Below are 24,514 nucleotides of genomic sequence, written 5' to 3' on the forward strand. Positions count from 1 at the left end.
AAACGGCAAAGAACACTGAGAATATATGGTATTTTACTCCACAAAAAAAAGCTCCTTTGTAAGGACATTAATGCCACAGACGAATAACAGTCTAAGTCCACACTATTGATCCATAATGTATAAATGACAGATAAGGGTTCAGGACAACGAGGCCTTTTCGTGGAGGGGTCAGAATGAAATGAGCTCATCGGAAAGGTGTACAAAATAAACAATGGACAAAATTAATAACATAGCATTTCACAGTATAAATCTTTATTGCTACTTGGCTTAAGGTTAATTAAAAATACAGCTTTCTGCTCCAAACTAGACATAGCAGCTTTTTAAATAAAACAGTTTAAAGGAGGAGTACGATTCTGGCTGACAGACAGCAAAAGTGCTCATTGTTAGTCCTATTCCTAAATAAAACAATTATCAACTGATGAATAAACATTTAACATGATTTTTTTTGCAGTATTCTGCATGCTAAAATAAAAGAATATTAGATATGCTCCATTTTGTACAAATCACATTTTGTATGTACTGTATGTATTTTATATTGATTTACAGTATATAGGGCATGCTTTAAACATTAAATACAGCAATAATTAGTACCTTAAAAGTACAATAATGTGTAACAATTTACCATACAATCCCTATCATTTTAAATTCTGTAATGGAGAAGGAAATATAAATTTGCATGAAACAATGAAGTACAAAAATAAACATCAGCTTCTTGGCATTGAGATAAAATATTCAAGCATTTCTAGAAAATAATGTACAGAAAGGAACAGTGAGGGTTAAACATGGTTACTTTGGTCATTATGTCAAACAACTGGAACATCCTCTACCAGTCTCTCTTTCACCAGAACCACTCAACAACATTCATTCCATAATGCATAAGAGCATGCATGCATACTTGTATGTGTGCATTTAGTCTAACATCTCTTAACACACACATGCATGCATGCACACACGTCACACACACACACACACACACACACACACCACATACAACATACAATACCACAACACAGGCAGCATCTAAAAAAAAAAAAGAAGGAAAAATAAGCATCTTATAGTGGAAAGGATGAATTGGCAATTTGAAAAACACTGACAGCCTTTTACTCAGCCAAGCGATTCTCAACCTCTTGTGGATCTGGGCCCACTAGGAAATCTTGAAGGTGCACATGGCCCACCCATCTGACCACCTATTATGATCAGATGTTTTGGGCCGTGTGCATTTTCAGAACATGTTTATTTTAATGTATCGATTGTGTACTACTTATTAAGTTTTTGTTTATTTGGTATCACTATGAAAACACATTTGTCAAGATTTAAAAGATTTCTTTATTATTGTACTGTAATATCAATGAAAAAAGAGAATCCCGCACACTGTCTTCACTTAGGTTGGTTTTTATTGCAACGTTTCGGTCGTCAGACCTTCATTTATGCCTGATGAAGGTCTGACGACCGAAACGTTGCAATAAAAACCAACCTGTGTGGTGAAGACAGTGTGCGGGATTCTCTTTTTTCTACCCATCAGTTCCTGTTATCCGACGCACCTGTCCTTTGTAGGTGTGCAGAAGGACTTTTCCGTACTGTAATATCAATAAAACCATAGTGAATTTTGAGGGCCCACTTGCAATATCCTCACAGGTTGGGAATGGTTATATCATATGCATACGCTTGTATGTATGGTGTCTTGTCCACTAGAGAATTAAAGGGAATCAATCCTATTATCAAAAACATTGGACTTCACTGTACCCTGTGCTCCCTCTGGCTCGACAGTATGTATACTAACTGTAAGGATATTTAACCCATTTAGGCCCGACGTCGAAATAAATAAAACGTTTTCTGAAAGAATATTATATTCAAAGATCTGTGCCACATTTTCACGATTTTTCAAAAATAGCAGACCTACAAGCTCATAGCGCGCCACTCGGTGGCGCGCTATGAGCTTGTAGATCTGCTATTTTTCAATAGCTAAAGTATAACATAATGGGTTAAGTGTTTGTTTCTATTAAACCATGGAAGAGTGGGAGAGAATGTACACACAAATGCACAATTGAACCTGACTAATGGTCTGTAGATCCTTAACAAAACTCACATAAATGCAAAATGTTTGCACAAACGCATAGACGCACATTCACACAGGCACACCATCAGTTACTATATCATTTCCATCCAGTTTGCTTTGCATATCTGTATGAGGGAAGTCATCAAGTCTTCATACTTTAGTGCCTTACAACAGTATCCTGTATGCAATAAGACAAGTCAAACAAAAAGGCCCATTCCATTTCAGGAATTAATAAAGAAAAACCCTCGTCCCAACTTAAAAAATGCAGTATGAAAATGTCAAATGTGTGCAAATATTTTTTTAAACATTAGCATCTGTCCCAAAGCTCTATCTCCAACATCCCAGTGTAGAATGTACAGAAAAGGTCTACACTTAAGCACATGTATGTACTAGTGATGTACGGGCGGGGCCGGCAACCGGGCCGGCCCGCGCCGATTTGAAAGATCGAAATCTTGTCCCGGCCGACGGGACAAGATTTTCAGCTCAATTATTGCACGGCGGGCGGGGCGGGTCACGTGAGAGTTTTGGACAAAATCTGTAAATTTAGTAGTAGAAAAATGTGTGTATTCTGAAGAAATGGACTTACTATATGGACAGTTGCTACATGAGCCAGGGAATCCAGGAAAAAAACCACATTTTTGGTTGTACTGTGACCTTCTACAGTTTTCGGCCAAAATATAAAGTGGGCTATTATAGCACCACCATTAGGACACTTTGAATATGTTTGGGTTGCGTTGTCTTCCTAGGACCATTTATTTACCATTCTAGGACCTCGGCCTACTGGAAGCCTGCACAAAGTTTGGATGCTGACAGGTGCAGCATTTTCAAAGATTGGATCCAGACTCATGCACATACATGCACGTGCGCACGCACACACACAGACATACAAAATCTTCTTCCAAGATCCCTTAGTTCCAGCAACTAAGGCGCTCTGTACTTTTCTAAAGGAATTATCTAAGTAGTTTGTCACCTTAGGAAAAATACTACAGTATAATCAATAATGAACACAAAGACTTCCAAATAACAATTGGGAAGAGAGTGATCACAAAGGCAATATGCTGTTGGCTTATACCTGTACCATAGCCCAGGTATATCAACGTTATCGAGGCCCAATTACGGTATGTTGTTTATGGTGCTGATGCTAAGATTCTCGTGTTAACCACTTGAACGTCCCCAGCATGCCTATCCTGGGGGAAGTTAGCAAAAATAATAGCCCACAACAAATGTTTTCATTTGTTTTACAAAGTGCTTTGAACATATATTTTTTAAATGAAAAAAGTAATGGCAAAATTGAGTAATGAATCTATCAATCGGTAAATATTTTACCGATCATTCCAGTCTAATGAATACAGATTAAAAGGGTAGGTTGGTATTTCTTTGTTTCTTGTCCTCCCTCTATTTACCACTGATGCAAGTCACGAAGAGACAGGGAGACGGTATAACATAGAATAGTAGTAGTGCTTCTTTAAGGCGATATGGGAACATTGGAAGATCCAATTGGAAGATGCAGCTACTGAATGCAGCAGCACCAATAACCAAATAGTATCTAGATGGAGCAATAAATGACACTAGTAATTATACATGTTTGGCCTCCCTACAATCTCTGTTTTGGCACAAGGCAAGGTTTAAAGGAATGGCTAGACAGGGGTTTCTAGAACTGCACGATGGTGTTTGACAAACCAATGAACACTGTAACCTGCATTCCATTGTTCATCACCTATACTTGGCAAACACACGGCGGCAGAGGATGCAGTACCTTTAGAATTGATGATGGTTCCAAACCATCATTTAGATGGGAACCCCCTTGAACTCCCTCAAGGACCCCTGGGGGTCCCCGGACCCCACTTTGGGAACCGCTGTTCTAAATCCTAGTTTCTATGTTATTGGTTCTCAAACCTTTTCATGTCAAGGACCCCCCCAAATTATATGAATTTGGCCGCGGACACCCATCTCAAAATATTTTGTTCCAGGGACCCCCAGAAGCAAAGATTTGAGTTAAAAATGTTCACTTTAAAAATATATATATATATTCAAAGATTTGCACAAATGTTCCAGATTCAAAAATAGCAGATCTACAAGCTCATAGCATGGCACAACGTGACGTGCTATGAGCTTGTATATCTGCTATTTTTGAATAGCCAAAGTATAAAATAATGGTTAAAGGGTTTAAAATCTAAAATGACACGGATGCTTTTCCTGGTTTTAATGGGTTTAAACAAGGCATAATAAACCTTGTGTGGGAGACATAGACTGTCCCAATTATTATGAATGCTGTCGTTTGTTCTAAGACAACAACAGCAACACAAAAATCACACCCACCTATTGTCCTGGACTGGCATTCTCCCATTTGGGTCACGCTACCTCTAGGGACCAGATCCTACCACACAACACTTTCCTGCATAAAACAAGACCGACAGACCATACGTTTAACTTGCTGTGGATCTGTAGATGATATGCTAGCCAGTAAAACAGTAAGAATAATTTAAAAAAAAGACCCACTGAGATAGATAAATTATGGCTTGTCATAGTTGTCACTGCTGTAGTTAGTTTGTCACACAAACAAACTGAATGCGCCCGTGAAGATTATTTTAGTTGAGATAACAAATTTCAATGGGTACTTGGGTAGCAGCCTCAAAAGAGAAACAAAAACAGTGTGTGTTGACTAGAATTTGTCATCTATGTACCAGCAGAGTACACTGACATTTCATAACATACGGTACATACATATAAAGTATGTTTATTTTACATGTCTCTAAATAAATCCAGCCTTGCCCTCATTGCGTACAGTACTTTGATAATTGTTTTGTTCAAATGACTCTTCCACACTTCCTAGATCTTCATTTGATTCTCTGATGACCAAACAACATAATCCATTCCAATTGAACCTTTTGTTTTTCCCATGCAATTTGTGAGGACAATAATTAATCACACACCATCTCAAATTACAGTGTTGGCTTTACACGGTTATGACAATTAAGTTCTTACAATTATTTTTGGCAACAATTCAAAATTAATGTCCTCTCTAGCGGAACATCCACGTGAACCAGTGCCTAAATTCAACAGACTAAAGCCCGATTCATACTTGGTTGCACGACGGTGTCGCATGTCGAGGACAGCCGACATACAAGGTCTGCTAATGAAGGCCTGCTATTCTCGGCCGTTCCCTGCCATTCCCAGCCGTTCTCTGCACACGACAGCGCATGAATTAGGCCTTAGTTAAAAAAAACTTTTGAAGATGGATCACATCCTATACATAGGGTTCACCACATAGGCCTACTGAATGGAATCGTTGAACAATCCCACAGTAGCTTTTCTCTTACAGCTGGGAATGTCAACACGCTCTGGTCTGGGCTGATTCATCCGCAGTAGGCACTTTTTCACCTTTTCTTCACAGGGATTTTCCTCCTGGACCTGAAAGACCGCCGGACGGACCCCTCGAGAGGAGATCATTAGAGTGATCATCCCAATTCAGGATAGCAATTTGATTGCTAGACCTTCCGAGTAAAGGGAAATGTTGCTGACGTGTTCTGCAATGTTAAATTCATGAGGTATTCCAGTTCAGGCATGGGGCTTATTATTCGTCCTTTGGAACATGAATTTCTTTCCACAACCTCTTGTCACGAGTTGTGCCGCCGACGCCCCGCTCACACAGTTCCACCAGATTCAACCCCATTCAGACAACTCGCTAGCTTAGAACGACGTGCTGACGGACATCAATCGCTTTTCCATCTGTCAAACGTCACAACACATCTACCATGTCTGGTCTGAATGGCAACTCCAATTTGAATATCCCACAGAGAGACCTCCTTTCTGCCTCCTTTTGCCATGGCATTTGGTGCGTTACTCTGGCTCTCCTACTAGAGGGCAGTGTCGTACACCTCCTGCTGTAGAATGTGAGTGGGGCCTGCAGAGGGGGCCAGCATGGAGGTGTGGTTGTGCTGATGGAGCATGGGAGCAGCAGGAGGGTGCGGGTGGTCCCACACCAGGTCTCTAATGGAAGGGGGAGTGGACGGCACCGGGGGACCCAAGACCACAGGGGTCTGGCCTCTCAGCTGCTCCCGGACATCCTGCTCCAGACTCGGGGGCACAATCAGTTGATCCTCTGGGTCCTGCTGGGCCGGGGCAGTGAAGTAGCCCGACTTCTTTTTGGGAGCCTCCAGGGCCACCTCGATGGCGTTATGGCTGTCCTGAGGGTAGGGTTGTCATCATGATGACAGTTTAGTTGACGATCAAATGTTTATCTGACATGTCCCTAAATAATCCATTGATGCGAGTAACAATTTAACTGTTTTTGGCATAAAAAATACATATATAGTTGAAAATGTCTTTTCAGTTTGCCTAGTAACAGAAAATTACTTTTCTGTTTGATCATTTAATACTTCCAAAGTTTTCAAAAATGGCGAAAATAGATGATTTAAATTATAAGCACATGATACGATGCATTTCTCCACAGACTCATTTATACAGATGAAATGGAAACGAGTCATCCCAAATAATTTGCGATGAGGAGATCATGTGATCGAAAGTACCCTACTTTTACTTCTACTCCACTACATCACAGAGGCAAATATTGTACTTTTACATTCATTTGAAAACTATTTTTTATTAAAAATAATATTATTATAATTATTTCAATAACTAGATTATTATTATAAAACATATATTAAACACTTCAGCTCTATACATTTCGGCCATTTGAAAATAGCCGATCTACAAATTCACAGTGAGCTTCTAGATCTGCTATTTTCAAAATATTTGAATACATTTGAAAACTTGAAATGGGACATTCTGCACAGTGAGTACTTTCTACTTTTGGTACTTTAAGTACATTTTGATGCCAATACTTTCGTACTTTTAATCAAGTACATTTTGAATTCCGAACTTTTACTTGTAACGGAGCAGTTCTACATTGCAGTATTGATACTTTTACTTAAGCAACACATTTGAGTACTTTCCCCCACACCACTGGGTAATTGTGACAGGGCTACCTGAGGGGCAACCACGGAGCCGTTGGACAGCTTCTTGCCAAAGAGGCTGGACGTGGACGGTGACTTCTTCAGGTCCGACATCTCTCGGCCGCAGACGGCCAGGAGGCAGCCGTTGGTCGCAGACACCACCACGCTGGTCTGCCTGCGCGTCTTACCGTTGGGATAGTCACAACCCCGCTTCTCCATGTCGTCTTTGGGGTTCACGGCGGGGGGGCCAGAACGCAGCTGGAACGCACAGCAATGGATGTCAACCTAGATAGATAAAGAGACAGACAGACAGACAGACAGACAGACAGACAGACACCTTTATCGATCCCGCAGGGCAAATTCAGTGGCCAGCAGTTAAAGCACACCATTTTTGATGGTTAACGCTTAAAATGCCATCAACAATGAATGATAGCATACGACAGCACACCCTTTACAGTAACCTGCACTACGACAGCACACCCTTTACAGTAACCTGCACTACGACAACACACCCTTTACAGTAACCTGCACTACGACAACACACCCTTTACAGTAACCTGCACTACGACAGCACACCCTTTACAGTAACCTGCACTACGACAGCACACCCTTTACAGTAACCTGCACTACGACAGCACACCCTTTACAGTAACCTGCACTACGACAGCACACCCTTTACAGTAACCTGCATACGACAGCACACCCTTTACAGTAACCTGCACTACGACAGCACACCCTTTACAGTAACCTGCACTACGACAGCACACCCTTTACAGTAACCTGCACTACGACAGCACACCCTTTACAGTAACCTGCACTACGACAGCACACCCTTTACAGTAACCTGCACTACGACAGCACACCCTTTACAGTAACCTGCGCTACGCACAAACAAGACACACCCAATCACAGTAATTACAGTATCCCACGCTATGCTTAAACAACTAGTGTCGTAATAACGAGATCAACAGAATACTCTGGGATCAGTCCAGTACTACAGAATACTCTGGGATCAGTCCAGTACTACAGAATACTCTGGAATCGGTCCAGTGTCGAACAGTACCTCCACCTCTAGCTTGCTGCCGTTGGAGATCACACCTTCAAGTGGTAATTCGTCGTCGCTGTCCAGCCCGTTGTCAGAGTGGTTACTGGAGAAGGTGGCACTGGAGGGCTGCCGCTGGAACAAGACGGGGTGAGGCCCCCCCGCCCCGGCCGAGCCGGGCACCATAACGCCAGACAGCGTGGTGGTGGCAGCGGGATGCAGGCTGCAGCGTCTCTCTGGGCGGTGCACGGGGCCTGAGGAGGCAGGGTTACTATCATACACTGGTTAAAGAAGGAGCATGTCACCCATTTTAAATCTTATCTTCAGATAATTGGTCCTCATGCTCGTTAGAAGATGGCACCATTTGTGCCTATTCGCTCACTGCGTCTCATTGGTGGACAGTGTACGGAAACCTGTCTACCAATAACATCATTGATGGGGATTCCAATATTAATGAATGAATAAGACACATCCACCCAAAAGCCTATTTTGGGTGGATGTGAAATCTTCCAATATTATTGCTGTGCCAGCGATGCAATGCGACACGTTTTTCTGAACTTTTTGAATCTCTCCCCTACCCCATACATTACAATAAAAAACAACACTAAAACTAATTAAAAAACGAACTATAAACACTAACTGAAATTGAAAAACAAAAAAAGTGAAAACTAAATAAAAAATTACACTTGTGTGAAGTGAGGGGCGCTCTTGCCATCATATATCATCATACATCACATTCCGTGCTACAAACACACACACACAAAGCTGTGCATAGGAAAAAAAGTCAAACAACGTTAAAAAAAACGGATTCTAAACTTTACTAACCTTGTGAGGAGGTTTGCTCATCGGAGGCAGTGGAACCTGCTTCGCTGCCCACCTCGGAGGCCGACGTCTCGCTGTTGAACTCGGACACGACGACGGCGGTGCTGCACGAGGGAGTGACTGGCTCGGCAGTGGCGGGGCCGAGAATCATCACGGCGGCCGGTAAGGCGGTGGCGGGGCACGCCGTGGTCGGCCCCCCTCCTCGTGGCTCAGTGCCGGCGGCAGAGAGCGGCGGCTCACAGGTGCAGCTGTCCTCGCCGATGTGCAGAGACACCACCACGGCGCCGATGTTGTCCTTGCAGCCGTAGCTCTGGGCCAGGGAGCAGAGCTTCTTGGCGGCGGCGCGCGGGTCGCGCACGGTCTGAACGGTACGCACGGCCTCGTGGTAGGAGACCCTCTGGAACAGCGCCCGGTTGCCCAGGATCAGGAACTGGTCTTGGGGACAGAGGGGCTCGGTGTGCACCCAGGGCTTGGGCAGCACCCACGGAGAGAGATAAGAGCAGCCCAGCAGGCGCGAGCAACACGTCACTCCGCTCACCTTGTTGTCCTGCAAACATTAAGAACAGAGATAAACATGTAAACATGAGTAGAACACAGTCTAGTACATGTAGGGTTTCATCCTAAAGTGTTGCATCTGGAAAAGTATAAAGAGTTTCCAACCAGTCAATATTTTCATAATGTCTCAAGAAGACATGTGTGATTTTTCTATCCTCAAAAAACATGTTTTATAGGCAACTTATTAGTTGAGCCTTGATGAGATTACTAAACTCTTGTAATGAAACTGGCTGGTTATGTATAGTCATTCGGTACACTGTAAAAATCACTACACAACTTCTAATTAGAATCAATATCTTACAAATGGTGCAATTTGGTGGTCAGAGTTGTAATAGCTGATCTACAAGTTGCATCGCGATGCGCTGTGAGCTTGTAGATGAGCTATCTTCACTATTTTTGAAATTTGCAATAGTGCAATAACTAGTACCTCTGTGATGATGGCTTTGGCTAGTTTAACCCTCTCCATCTCCTCGGCACTGCTCTCCAGGCTGAGGACCTTAGAGAGGACTAGAGGCTGGCCGTCTCGGCACAGCACTGCCTGGCAGGTGCCCACGTTAGCCACGGTCAGGCTGAACACGCCTCCTGGCTCCCCTAAAGGCTCGTGGTGGATGTAACACAGCAGGGCAGAGGCTCCCAGCTTCTGCCCAGCCATGCCTAGTTTCCTGTACCATACAAACACACACACACACATACACACACACACACACACACACACACACACACACACACACACCAGCTTCAGAGCCCTAAAGCAGCTGTTCGCAACCTATAAATCAACACAGCAGCGGCAGCACAATGATCCGTTTGTTAATTGCAAACACTGTTGATGTACTGATGGCAAATATCGTCTAAATAGTTTTTAATTCAAATTTACGCAATATATTAGATTGACACTGTATTTTGCCTCAGGCCTTTTAACCGTATATTGAAAATAGCAGATTTACAAGCTCACAACATGTCACATTGCGACACGTAAGCTTGTAGATGGTCTATTTTCAAATAGCCAAATACTAAAATAGGTTTAAGTTTAAGATTTAAACATTGTTCCTTATTTTGCTGTGGATGCCCTGAAACCCGGGTCCCCGGAGCCTACTCTGAGAACCAGTGTATTTATTAGATAATCCAACCTGTGTGAGGTGAGAAAGGTATTGCACATGTACACGCTGTCCACACTGGAGTGCTGTAATTCCTCGGATAGCACATCTCCCATGGTGCACTGCAGTAGTCGAGGCACTTCCTCATTGCGGTCACCGTCAAAGATGCCATAAGCTGCCTCTACGCCGCTGTCCCCAAAACGATCCACTGCCAGCACAGACACACACAACCTGTCCACAACACAGCACACACACATTAACACAACCTGTCCACAACACAGCACACACATTAACACAACCTGTCCACAACACAGCACACACATTAACACAACCTGTCCACAACACAGCACACACATTAACACAACCTGTCCACAACACAGCACACACATTAACACAACCTGTCCACAACACAGCACACACACATCAACACATAAATGAACAACTCAGAGGCAAATATTGTACTTTTTACTCCACTACAATTATTTGACAGCTTTAGTTACAAGTGACTTTGGAGATTTAGATTATTCATACAAAACATACTTTAACCCATTTAGGCCTGACCTCAAAATTTAAAAAAAATCTTCTAAATCCTCCAGTTTTCTGAAATAAATATTTTCACGATTTTTCAAAAATAGCAGAACTACAAGCTCGTAGCGCGCCACCGAGTGGCGCGCTATGAGCTTGTAGATCTGCTATTTTAGACAGACAAGACAGACTGTCAGACAGACAGACAAGACAGATTGTTAGACAGACAGACAGACAGAGGCCCCCAAAATAGCAGACCTACAAGCTCGTAGCGCGGCAATCGGTGCCGCGCTACCGAGCTTGTAGATCTGCTATTTTAGACAGAGATTATATCAATGAACCCTGAGGATGTACAGTAGGCTGTATACTTGTCCTTAATGTAGATGCAGTAATGCTCCTATCTGGTCACCAGAGGCCAGTCTATGGACGGATACTATCATGTTCTCCCTAGTACTATTCAGCATTGGTGTTATGTTAAGGGACATTCACACTGTGTACTTTAACTACAACTATAATATCTATAACAAGAGACTGTTTTCACGTTTAAAATGTAATTTATAAAAGCTGACTGAATACAATTGTTTAGAATCTATACCAGTGCTTCTCAATTCGGGGTCCGGTGACCCCCAGGGGCCCTTGGGGGTTGTCCAGGGGGTCCCCAGTAAACGTAGGTAATGCATCATCACAATGGTTTGAACACGACTAGACAGCAGCACAGTCTGTTTTCACGTTTAAAGTGACATTTATAAAAGCTAACTGAGCATAAATGCTTAGAATGTATGCCAGTACTTCTCAATTCGGGGTCCGGTGACCCCCCAGGGGCCATTGGGGGTTGTCCAGGGGGTCCCCAGTAAACGTAGGTAATGCAACATCACAATGGTTTGAACACGACTAGACAGCAGCACAGTCTGTTTTCACGTTTAAAGTGACATTTATAAAAGCTAACTGAGCATAAATGCTTAGAATGTATGCCAGTGCTTCTCAATTCGGGGTCCGGTGACCCCCCAGGGGCCATTGGGGGTTGTCCAGGGGGTCCCCAGTAAACGTAGGTAATGCAACATCACAATGGTTTGAACACGACTAGACAGCAGCGCAGTCTGTTTTCACGTTTAAAGTGACATTTATAAAAGCTAACTGAGCATAAATGCTTAGAATGTATGCCAGTGCTTCTCAATTCGGGGTCCGGTGACCCCCAGGGGCCCTTGGGTGATTTCCAGGGGGTCCCCAGTAAAGGTAGGTAATGCAACATCACAATGGTTTGCACATGACTAGACAGCAACGCAGTCTGTTTTCACGTTTAAAATGACATTTATAAAAGCTGACTGAATACAAATGTTTAGAATGTATACCAGTGCTTCTCAATTCGGGGTCCGTGGACCCCCTGGGGCCCTTGGGGGATTTCCAGGGGGTCCCCAGTAAACGTAGGTAATGCAACATCACAATGGTTTGAACACGACTAGACAGCAACGCAGTCTGTTTTCACGTTTAAAATTACATTTATAAAAGCTAACTGAGCATAAATGCTTAGAATGCATGCCAGTGCTTCTCAATTCGGGGTCCGTGGACCCCCCGGGGCCCTTGGGGGATTTCCAGGGGGTCCCCAGTAAACGTAGGTAATGCAACATCACAATGGTTTGAACACGACTAGACAGCAGCGCAGTCTGTTGTTACGTTTAAAGTTACATTTATAAAAGCTAACTGAACATAAATGCTTAGAATGTATGCCAGTGCTTCTCAATTCAGGGTCCGTGGACCACCAGGGGCCCTTGTGGGATTTCCAGGGGGTCCCCAGTAAACGTTTAAAACACCAAAAGGGGACCTTGCAACAGGTGTGTGTAGTTGCTAATAAAATGTCTTGACACACATACGCGTGGCTGAGGTGACATCCTGCAGTGTTGTGTTTTTGGCAGCAAACTCATTTCAGTCCCTTGAATAGTTTTCATTTAGTCACATTTTAGTCACCTGGAATGTTTGAGTTTTTTAATGTGTTTTAGGCAATGCCTCTGTGTGTGTGTGTGTGGTGCTGTCATATTATATGTGTAACTCCCTCCGAGCACAGACAGACACAAGTGGTTTCCTTGAAACTGATTTATTTGTGGATCCTCCAAATTCACCGTGAAAACTATAAACAATACAATAAAACAAGCACGTTACAATTAACATAAATACGACATGACATGCACAGCATGTAGATGCAAACATTTTACCAAAGTAATACAAATACCTTGTTGGCTGCGTGCAAATAACAAAGAAGGGAATCTCTTCAGTCTTAGGTCCTTCTAACCTTTCTTATGACAGTCTCTTGTAACTTTTAGTCTCTTTGTGTGACCAGTGCAAACGGAGCTGCTCCTGCTTGTGGCTTGATTGCTTACACAAAAAACCTGTGTACCCAATTTATATGAGCAGACCAAACGAGACACGGAACATGACTTTGACTCTTCAAAATAAAAGCATTACAACAACTTGACACAAATACATGAAATAATGTTTTAAACGTAAATGTGACTTAATTATGAACTTCTTCATTATGAACTTGGAGCTTTTAGGAATAAAGCAAACTATATCACCTATAGTGGCAACAGTTACAATATGAATGTGTTTAAATGCCAGTGTAGCTGGTTCACACACACACACAATGCAGCAGGCATTAGACAACCTGACAGCCACCAACCTGGCAACCCTGAATGAGCCAATCAGCTGCCAGTCTCTGGTGTGTGTGTGTGAGAGAGAGAGTCCTCACAAGTACTGTTAAACAAACTCTACCCTAACGTCACGTGAGGGATCTTTGGTGGAATGCATTGACTTGTATATGTTATATGCATTCATATAAGTAGACTGATTGATATTTCTAACTAGCTAGTGTGCTGGTCCAGTGTGCCGGTGGTCTGTGGTTTGATTTTCCTGCAAAAAAAACAAGAGGATAAATATCCCCTCAATCCTTGGCTCAGAGTATTCCACGGTGGCTCAGTGGTTCTGGCAGTCGCTTACAGTGCCACGACACGCTGGTTCGTGACAAGTCAAGATTCGTGACCTCGGACAGAGGATTGAGGATAAATCAAAATAAATCATTCTTTACCTTTTAGTCAAGGACTAAGGATAAATCAAAAATAAATCACACTTTAATAAGTCAACTAAATGTACAATTGAAATGTATTTTGGCGGACATAATCCAAGATAATCCACTCTTTTCTCTTTTTAGTCAATTTGTAACAGTCAGCAGTGCCAGTTGGTGCCACAGGGTGGTGCACTGCTCCCTTTTATTTTGCTTTGTGTAGAAGATCTGACGTGCTCCGTTCACATTTGTTTATCATATTAGTGCTGTCTGCCGTGAGACCTGGCTTAATATGGTCAATACTGAATCAATGCTCTATTAGTTGGCTGCCAAATAAACCAGTTTAGTGTCATCACCTGTGTGAAATACCTGGACTGACAACTATTCTGCTGTATCCAGTCCACCATAGTCTACTCCCTGCTCAACACATCACAAACTAAATCTACAATTGATTTTGTTGTCTAAAATGTGCTTTGGCGGGTCCCCCCCCCCCACCTCTTGCTATAGAGTAAGACAGACATGTCATGACATGACATGACATGACATGATGTGTGTCAAACAATTGTCACACATGGATGGATGATTATCCTTGTTTATTTATTTATTTCCGGGGGGAATGAATGAATGAATGAATGAATGAATGAATGAATGAATGAATGAATGAATGAATGAATGAATGAATGAATGAATGAATGAATGAATGAATAAATAAATAAATAAATAAATAAATAAATAAATAAATAAATAGATGGATGGATGGATGGATGGATGGATGGATGGATGGATGGATGGATGGATGGATGGATCATATTTCCGGGGGCATTTCTCTCCAGGTGAGGACAACGCCATCCAGTCAACCAACTATGGATGTCAGAAGATCAGGCATCATCTCGTATGTTGTATTACTTCTACTACTACTACTACTACTACTACTACTACTACTACACACACACACCTCACATTTTGCTTATGCAAATTAGTGGGCTGCGTCCCACCTACTTTGTGGGAGTGGCTTATGCAAATGAAGGGGCGTGGTTCCGGCTACTGTGTGGGATTGGCTTATGCAAATTAAGGGACGTGGTATGCAAATTAAGGGGCGTGGTATGCAAATGAAGGGGCGTGGTTCCCGCTACTTTGTGGGAGCGGGTTATGCAAATTTGATGGGCGTGGTTTCGGCTACTTTGTGGGTGTGGGCTATGCAAATTTGTGGGTGTCGCTTATGCAAATTAGTGCGTGTCGCCCGCCTACTTTGTGGGAGCAGTTTATGCAAATGAAGGGGCGTGGTTCCCGCTACTTTGTGGGAGTGGGTTATGCAGATTTGATGGGCGTGGTTTTGGCTACTTTGTGGGTGTGGGCTATGCAAATTTGTGGGTGTCGCTTATGCAAATTAGTGCGTGTCGCCCGCCTACTTTGTGGGAGCAGTTTATGCAAATGAAGGGGCGTGGTTTCGGCTACTTTGTTGGTGTGGGCTATGCAAATTTGTGGGTGTCGCTTATGCAAATTAGCGGTTTATGCAAATGAAGGGTGTGGTTCCGGCTACTTTGGGTGTGGTATATGCACATTTCTGGGTGTCGCTTATGCAAATTAGTGGGTGTCTCCCGCCTACTTTCTGGGAGCGGTTTATGCAAATGAAGGGGCGTGGTTCCCGCTACTTTGTGGGAGCTGGTTATGCAAATTTGATGGGCGTGGTTTCGGCTACTTTGTGGGTGTGGGCTATGCAAATTTGTGGGTGTCGCTTATGCAAATTAGTGCGTGTCGCCCGCCTACTTTGTGGGAGCAGTTTATGCAAATGAAGGGGCATGGTTCCCGCTACTTTGTGGGAGTGGGTTATGCAGATTTGATGGGCGTGGTTTTGGCTACTTTGTGGGAGCAGTTTATGCAAATGAAGGGGCGTGGTTTCGGCTACTTTGTTGGTGTGGGCTATGCAAATTTGTGGGTGTCGCTTATGCAAATTAGCGGTTTATGCAAATGAAGGGTGTGGTTCCGGCTACTTTGGGTGTGGTATATGCACATTTCTGGGTGTCGCTTATGCAAATTAGTGGGTGTCTCCCGCCTACTTTCTGGGAGCGGTTTATGCAAATGAAGGGGCGTGGTTCCCGCTACTTTGTGGGAGTTGGTTATGCAAATTTGATGGCCGTGGTTTCAGCTACTTTGTGGGTGTGGGCTATGCAAATTTGTGGGTGTCGCTTATGCAAATTAGTGCGTGTCGCCCGCCTACTTTGTGGGAGCAGTTTATGCAAATGAAGGGGCGTGGTTCCCGCTACTTTGTGGAAGTGGGTTATGCAGATTTGATGGGCGTGGTTTTGGCTACTTTGGTGGGTGTGGGCTATGCAAATTTGTGGGTGTCGCTTATGCAAATTAGTGCGTGTCGCCCGCCTACTTTGTGGGAGCAGTTTATGCAAATGAAGGGGCGTGGTTTCGGCTACTTTGTTGGTGTGGGCTATGCAAATTTGTGGGTGTCGCTTATGCAAATTAGCGGTTTATGCAAATGAAGGGTGTGGTTCCGGCTACTTTGGGTGTGGTATATGCACATTTGTGGGTGTCGCTTATGCAAATTAGTGGGTGTCTCCCGCCTACTTTCTGGGAGCGGTTTATGCAAATGAAGGGGCGTGGTTCCCGCTACTTTGTGGGAGTTGGTTATGCAAATTTGATGGGCGTGGTTTCAGCTACTTTGTGGGTGTGGGCTATGCAAATTTGTGGGTGTCGCTTATGCAAATTAGTGCGTGTCGCCCGCCTACTTTGTGGGAGCAGTTTATGCAAATGAAGGGGCGTGGTTCCCGCTACTTTGTGGGAGTGGGTTATGCAGATTTGATGGGCGTGGTTTTGGCTACTTTGTGGGTGTGGGCTATGCAAATTTGTGGGTGTCGCTTATGCAAATTAGTGCATGTCGCCCGCCTACTTTGTGGGAGCAGTTTATGCAAATGAAGGGGCGTGGTTCCCGCTACTTTGTGGGAGTGGGTTATGCAGATTTGATGGGCGTGGTTTCGGCTACTTTGTGGGATTGGTTTATGCAAATGAAGGGAGCCCCTTCATTTGCATAAACCGCTCCCACAAAGTAGGCGGGCGACACCCACTAATTTGCATAAGCGACACCCACTAATTTGCATATACCACACCCACAAAGTAGCCGGAACCACTTCCTTCATTTGCATACCACTCCCCTACATTTGCATAAGCCTATCCCACAAAGTAGCCGAAACACGCCCTTTATTTGCATACCACTCCCCTTCATTTGCATACCACGCCCCTTCATTTGTATAAGCCAATCATACAAAGTCGCCGAAACACGCCCTTTGCATAAACCGCTCCCACAAAGTAGGCGGGCGACACGCACTAATTTGCATAAGCGACACCCACAAATTTGCATAGCCCACACCCAAGTAGCCGAAACCACGCCCATCAAATTTGCATAACCCACTCCCACAAAGTAGGCGGGAACCACGCCCCTTCATTTGCATAAACCGCTCCCACAAAGTAGGCGGGCGACACGCACTAATTTGCATAAGCGACACCCACAAATTTGCATAGCCCACACCCACAAAGTAGCCGAAACCACGCCCATCAAATCTGCATAACCCACTCCCACAAAGTAGCGGGAACCACCCCCCTTCATTTGCATAAACCGCTCCCAGAAAATAGGCGGGAGACACCCACTAATTTGCATAAGCGACACCCACTAATTTGCATATACCACACCCACAAAGTAGCCGGAACCACGCCCTTCATTTGCATAAACCGCTCCAGCAAAGTAGGAGGGCGACACGCACTAATTTGCATAAGCGACACCCACAAATTTGCATAGCCCACACCCACAAAGTAGCCGAAACCACGCCCATCAAATTTGCATAACCCACTCCCACAAAGTAGCGGGAACCACGCCGCTTCATTTGCATAAACCGCTCCCACAAAGTAGGCGGGCGACACGCACTAATTTGCATGAGCAGCACCCACAAATTTGCATAGCCCACACCCACAAAGTAGCCAGAGCCACGCCCTTCATTTGCATAAACCGCTCCCACAAAGTAGGCGGGCGACACGCACTAATTTGCATAAGCGACACCCACAAATTTGCATAGCCCACACCCACAAAGTAGCCGCAACCACGCACATCAAATTTGCATAACCCACTCCCACAAAGTAGGCGGGCGACACGCACTAATTTGCATAAGCGACACCCACAAATTTGCATAGCCCACACCCACAAAGTAGCCGCAACCACGCACATCAAATTTGCATAACCCACTCCCACAAAGTAGGCGGGCGACACGCACTAATTTGCATAAGCGACACCCACAAATTTGCATAGCCCACACCCACAAAGTAGCCGCAACCACGCACATCAAATTTGCATAACCCACTCCCACAAAGTAGGCGGGCGACACGCACTAATTTGCATAAGCGACACCCACAAATTTGCATAGCCCACACCCACAAAGTAGCCGCAACCACGCACATCAAATTTGCATAACCCACTCCCACAAAGTAGGCGGGCGACACGCACTAATTTGCATGAGCAGCACCCACAAATTTGCATAGCCCACACCCACAAAGTAGCCAGAGCCACGCCCTTCATTTGCATAAACCGCTCCCACAAAGTAGACGGGCGACACGCACTAATTTGCATAAGCGACACCCACAAATTTGCATAGCCCACACCCACAAAGTAGCCGAAACCACACCCATCAAATTTGCATAACCCACTCCCACAAAGGAGCGGGAACCACGCCCCTTCATTTGCATAAACCGCTCCCACAAAGTAGGCGGGCGACACGCACTAATTTGCATAAGCGACACCCACAAATTTGCATAGCCCACACCCACAAAGTAGCCGAAACCACGCCCATCAAATTTGCATAACCCGCTCCCACAAAGTAGCGGGAACCACGCCCCTTCATTTGCATAAACCGCTCCCAGAAAGTAGGCTGGAGACACCCACTAATTTGCATAAGCGACACCCACTATTTTGCATATACCACACCCACAAAGTAGCCGGAACCACGCCCTTCATTTGCATAAACCGCTCCAACAAAGTAGGAGGGCGACACGCACTAATTTGCATAAGCGACACCCACAAATTTGCATAGCCCACACCCACAAAGTAGCCGAAACCACGCCCATCAAATTTGCATAACCCACTCCCACAAAGTAGCGGGAACCACGCCCCTTCATTTGCATAAACCGCTCCCACAAAGTAGGCGGGCGACACGCACTAATTTGCATAAGCGACACCCACTAATTTGCATATACCACACCCACAAAGTAGCCGGAACCACGCCCTTCATTTGCATAAACCGCTCCAACAAAGTAGGAGGGCGACACGCACTAATTTGCATAAGCGACACCCACAAATTTGCATAGCCCACACCCACAAAGTAGCCGAAACCACGCCCATCAAATTTGCATAACCCGCTCCCACAAAGTAGCGGGAACCACGCCCCTTCATTTGCATAAACCGCTCCCAGAAAGTAGGCTGGAGACACCCACTAATTTGCATAAGCGACACCCACTAATTTGCATATACCACACCCACAAAGTAGCCGGAACCACGCCCTTCATTTGCATAAACCGCTCCAACAAAGTAGGAGGGCGACACGCACTAATTTGCATAAGCGACACCCACAAATTTGCATAGCCCACACCCACAAAGTAGCCGAAACCACGCCCATCAAATTTGCATAACCCACTCCCACAAAGTAGCGGGAACCACGCCCCTTCATTTGCATAAACCGCTCCCACAAAGTAGGCGGGCGACACGCACTAATTTGCATGAGCAGCACCCACAAATTTGCATAGCCCACACCCACAAAGTAGCCAGAACCACGCCCTTCATTTGCATAAACCGCTCCCAGAAAGTAGGCGGGAGACACCCACTAATTTGCATAAGCGACACCCACTAATTTGCATATACCACACCCACAAAGTAGCCGGAACCACGCCCTTCATTTGCATAAACCGCTCCAACAAAGTAGGAGGGCGACACGCACTAATTTGCATAAGCGACACCCACAAATTTGCATAGCCCACACCCACAAAGTAGCCGAAACCACGCCCATCAAATTTGCATAACCCGCTCCCACAAAGTAGCGGGAACCACGCCCCTTCATTTGCATAAACCGCTCCCAGAAAGTAGGCGGGAGACACCCACTAATTTGCATAAGCGACACCCACTAATTTGCATATACCACACCCACAAAGTAGCCGGAACCACGCCCTTCATTTGCATAAACCGCTCCAACAAAGTAGGAGGGCGACACGCACTAATTTGCATAAGCGACACCCACAAATTTGCATAGCCCACACCCACAAAGTAGCCGAAACCACGCCCATCAAATTTGCATAACCCGCTCCCACAAAGTAGCGGGAACCACGCCCCTTCATTTGCATAAACCGCTCCCAGAAAGTAGGCTGGAGACACCCACTAATTTGCATAAGCGACACCCACTATTTTGCATATACCACACCCACAAAGTAGCCGGAACCACGCCCTTCATTTGCATAAACCGCTCCAACAAAGTAGGAGGGCGACACGCACTAATTTGCATAAGCGACACCCACAAATTTGCATAGCCCACACCCACAAAGTAGCCGAAACCACGCCCATCAAATTTGCATAACCCACTCCCACAAAGTAGCGGGAACCACGCCCCTTCATTTGCATACCACGCACCTTCATTTGCATAAACCAATCCCACAGAGTAGCAGAAACATGCCCTTCATTTGCATACCACTCCCCTTCATTTGCATACCATGCCCCTTAATTTGCATACCACGCACCTTTATTTGCATACCACTCCCCTTCATTTGCATACCACACCCCTTCATTTGCATAAACTAATCCCACAAAGTAGCCGGAACCATGCCCCTTCATTTGCATACCACTCCCCTTCATTTGCATACCACTCCCCTTCATTTGCATACCACTCCCCTTCACTTGCATACCACGCACCTTCATTTGCATAAACTAATCCCACAAAGTAGCCGGAACCATGCCCCTTTATTTGCATACCACTCCCCTTCATTTGCATACCACGCACCTTCATTTGCATAAACCAATCCCACAGAGTAGCAGAAACATGCCCTTCATTTGCATACCACTCCCCTTCATTTGCATACCATGCCCCTTCATTTGCATACCACTCCCCTTCATTTGCATACCACTCCCCTTCATTTGCATACCACGCCCCTTCATTTGCATAAACCAATCCAACAAAGTAGCCGAAACACGCCCTTCATTTGCATACCACTCCCCTTCATTTGCATACCACTCCCCTTCATTTGCATAGACTAATCCCACAAAGTAGCCGGAACCATGCCCCTTCATTTGCATACCACGCCCCTTCATTTGCATAAACCAATCCAACAAAGTAGCCGAAACACGCCCTTCATTTGCATACCACTCCCCTTCATTTGCATGCCACGCCCCTTCATTTGCATAAACCGCTCCCACAAAGTAGGCGGGCGACACCCACTAATGTGCATAAGCGACACCCACTAATTTGCATAGCCCACACCCACAAAGTAGCCGGAACCACGCCCTTCATTAGCATAAACCGCTCCCACAAAGTAGGTGGGGCGACACCCACTAATTTGCATAATCGACACCCCTTCATTTGCATAAACCACACCCACAAAGTAGCCGGAACCACGCACTTCATTTGCATGTACCGCTTCCACAAAGTAGGCGGGCAGCACCCACTAATTTGCATAAGTGACACCCACTAATTTGCATAGCCCACACCCACAAAGTAGCCGGAACCACGCCCTTCATTAGCATAAACCGATCCCACAAAGTAAGGCCTAAGTTAGCGAGAAAAGTCGCGAAATTCGCAGAACATCACCGCAACCGGGTCGCGGCCCCGATCGCAGCAGTATAGGGTTTGGGCCAAACGGACATACGGTCGCGACAGTAGCCCTGCACGAAGGCCTCGAAATTTGCGACTTTGACGCGAAAGTCGCAGAACAAATCCGAGACCATCACCACGGCCGGGTCGCGGCCCCGATCGCAGCCGTATAGGTTTCGGGCCAAACGGACATACGGTCGCGGCGGTAGCCTTGAACGAACGCCTACAAATTGCCGACTTTGACGCGCGACAACGCGCCAACGATAAAACATCACGGTCCGACGTTCGGATATGTCGGAGAGCCAGCTGAGACGAACGGTTCGGTGTCTCGGACGTACGCCTCCGACAGTCGTACAAAACGTCCTTCACTTTGGCTCTGTGCATGCAGACATGTCATAGACCCATAGACTCTAACAGCGTCCTGGCTGAAAAAGTGAAACGAGACCGCGCCTCCTAGAAAGGTCACCCGAGGACGTTCTATAGATCCACGCGTGCGTCTCCGGGAGCTCTATAACATATCCGAAAATCAGCCCGGAAGGCCTCACCGTCGTGGCGTTCCAGTGAAGCAAAGTTTTTACGTTCACGCGTGCCTACGCCGACGATCGTAAGTCTGTTCGGGATGGGCCGAACACCTCTGCGATCGCGGCGATGAGCCGATCGTCATGATGGTCTGAGTTTTTTTCTGCGACCTCGGGAACCTCAAATCTGACCCGAGGCCTAGCATTGCAGTGTAGTTCCCTTTATCGGACACTTGTAAGAGTCCCACAAAATCGAAACCAACGCCATTTTATTCGCCATGGCCTGAATATGGATATTCGGGGGTGTTACATATTTTAAAAAATATCTATCACTTAATTTTTAAGGCATTTGGCCCAAAGGTCACCGTGGCAGTCTTTCGGCTGACCTTTGACCTTTGCAAACGTCGTGGAAATTTGAGACCGGTTCCATTGGATTCGACATGTCCTGAATATGGATATTGGAGGTTCTTACATATTTTTAAAAATATATATCACCCCGTTTTTTAAAGAATTTGGCCCAAAGGGTCACCGTTGCAGTCTTTTTGCTGACCATTGACCTTTGCAAACGTCCTGGAAAGTCGAGACCGGCCCCATTGAATTCGGGACACTCTAAATATGAATAAAATGTCTCGTTTGCGAAGAATAGGGTTAGGGAACATGTTTTAAAGGTGTGTTTTGTCTGTTTTCACTTCTGTGGAGAGAGGGGAGAAAGGAGAGGAGAGGAAGGAGAGAAGAGGCAGCCTTTTTGCTGACCATTGACCTTTGTAAACGGCGTGGAGAGCCCAGACTGACGCCATTGGATTCTACACGCTCTAAATATCAATAAAATGTCTCGTTTGCGAAGAATAGGCTTAGGGAACATGTTTTAAAGGTTTGTTTTGTCTGTTTTCACTTTTGTGGAGGAGAGGAGAGGAGGGCCTCTCCGCTCACTGGCCATGTAATATCTATATCTGGCCACAGATGGGCTGTGGCGCTGTTCTGAAATCCACTGCCATTTGACTGTATTTTATTTGACTCTCGTTTCTCTGACTTCCTGTGTGTGTGTGTGTGTGTGTGTGTGTGTGTGTGTGTGTGTGTGTGTGTGTGTGTGTGTGTGTTGTGTGCGTGTGTGTGTGTGTGTTGTGTGCGTGTGTGTGTTGTGTCGTATCGTGTCGTCTCGTTCATCTGTTTACTTTACTTATTCACAGCTAAGAATCACATCAAGGTCTGTGAAACAGTGAATGAATAGCTGACTCTGTTGCGATTTTGGCTTTTTTAAGTTGTTTATGTTTTTGGAGGAGATTAATGCCCTGGATTATATGTTTTCGTGACACACATGGAGTCCCGAGAGGCAGCAGAAAGTGACAGGTACGGGTCATCCCTGTGATTAAACGTGATTCTGTTCTTTGGCTATATAGAAGTGTCTATTTGTACATCTCTAAATGTTTTGATGAATTGAACAAGGTGGACCCTCTTGTAAACAAGTGTGATGCTTAATTGGGTCGTCCACTCACAGTTAACAGTCTTTGTATTGAGTTTGTCCTTGAAATGTACTGTAATTCTGCAAACTGTTAATAAATATTTCAATCAATCAAATCTTTAGCATCACACTGTGGTTAATGTGTTTTCGTGGCACCCTGTGACCCAATTGTAATAATAATAATAATAATAATAAAATAATAAAACGTTATTTGTATAATGTGCTTTAAGAGGGTTAGTGCGCTGCGCTGCTGTCTGAGAGGTTGGTGTTTGGTGTTTTAACTGTAGTGCCCCTGAATAATTATATTAATTAATGTCATTGTTTAAAGCCTTTAGTCTTTGACGTTTGTTATTTTCTATAACTTTGTCAACTTATTTCTTTGAAACTGGGAGGTATTTATTATTTTTCCATTATGTGGAGATGTGTGTGTACTGTGCCTTAAGAAGAGAGGTGGGAGTGGGAGAGAGAGAGAGAGAGAGAGAGAGAGAAGGTAAACAGCTGGAGAACGTAATGTAAAAATGTGGAGAGAGCTTCAGTTTGAGCTACATGATGAACGCATAGAGAAAAAGACTGTGTTTATGAGAGAAACGTGACA

At 44.9% G+C, this 24,514-nt stretch overlaps 1 protein-coding gene across 5 annotated transcripts; it reads right to left on the bottom strand.

Annotated features, from left to right (window-relative positions):
• Window positions 1-256: 256 nt before the first annotated feature.
• Window positions 257-13,402, bottom strand: LOC306920861 (PH domain leucine-rich repeat-containing protein phosphatase 2-like). 5 transcript variants are annotated; one of them, XR_013789698.1, is made up of 9 exons: window positions 13,274-13,402; window positions 10,558-10,755; window positions 9,858-10,092; window positions 8,879-9,422; window positions 8,075-8,307; window positions 7,045-7,296; window positions 5,139-6,243; window positions 1,975-5,078; window positions 257-1,903 (listed from the first exon to the last, which is right to left on the bottom strand). XR_013789698.1 is itself a non-coding variant. In XM_079497805.1 (7 exons), the coding sequence occupies exons 2-7, from the start codon at window positions 10,638-10,640 to the stop codon at window positions 5,914-5,916; spliced, it is 1,677 nt and encodes a 558-aa protein (XP_079353931.1). In that variant the 5' UTR covers window positions 10,641-10,755; window positions 13,274-13,402; the 3' UTR covers window positions 1,964-5,913. The 5 variants fall into 5 exon arrangements, 1 of the variants encoding a protein (XP_079353931.1); XR_013789699.1 differs by having other exon boundaries at window positions 1,975-6,243; XR_013789697.1 differs by lacking the exon at window positions 10,558-10,755 and having other exon boundaries at window positions 1,975-6,243.
• Window positions 13,403-24,514: the final 11,112 nt, after the last annotated feature.

This window comes from Electrona antarctica (assembly GCF_951216825.1).
Source record: "Electrona antarctica genome assembly, chromosome: 3".
Taxonomy (NCBI): Eukaryota; Metazoa; Chordata; class Actinopteri; order Myctophiformes; family Myctophidae; genus Electrona; species Electrona antarctica.

What these genes read in the sequence shown, in the direction of transcription:
- LOC306920861 (XM_079497805.1), bottom strand. Translation starts at nt 10,640, where the DNA reads ATGGGAGATGTGCTATCCGAGGAATTACAGCACTCCAGTGTGGACAGC. An exon ending in ACCTTTCTCACCTCACACAG is followed by an intron (nt 10,093 to 10,557) that starts GTTGGATTATCT and finishes TGTATGGTACAG; the next exon opens with GAAACTAGGCATGGCTGGGC. An exon ending in GCTCCGTGGTTGCCCCTCAG is followed by an intron (nt 6,244 to 7,044) that starts GTAGCCCTGTCA and finishes CCCTACCCTCAG; the next exon opens with GACAGCCATAACGCCATCGA.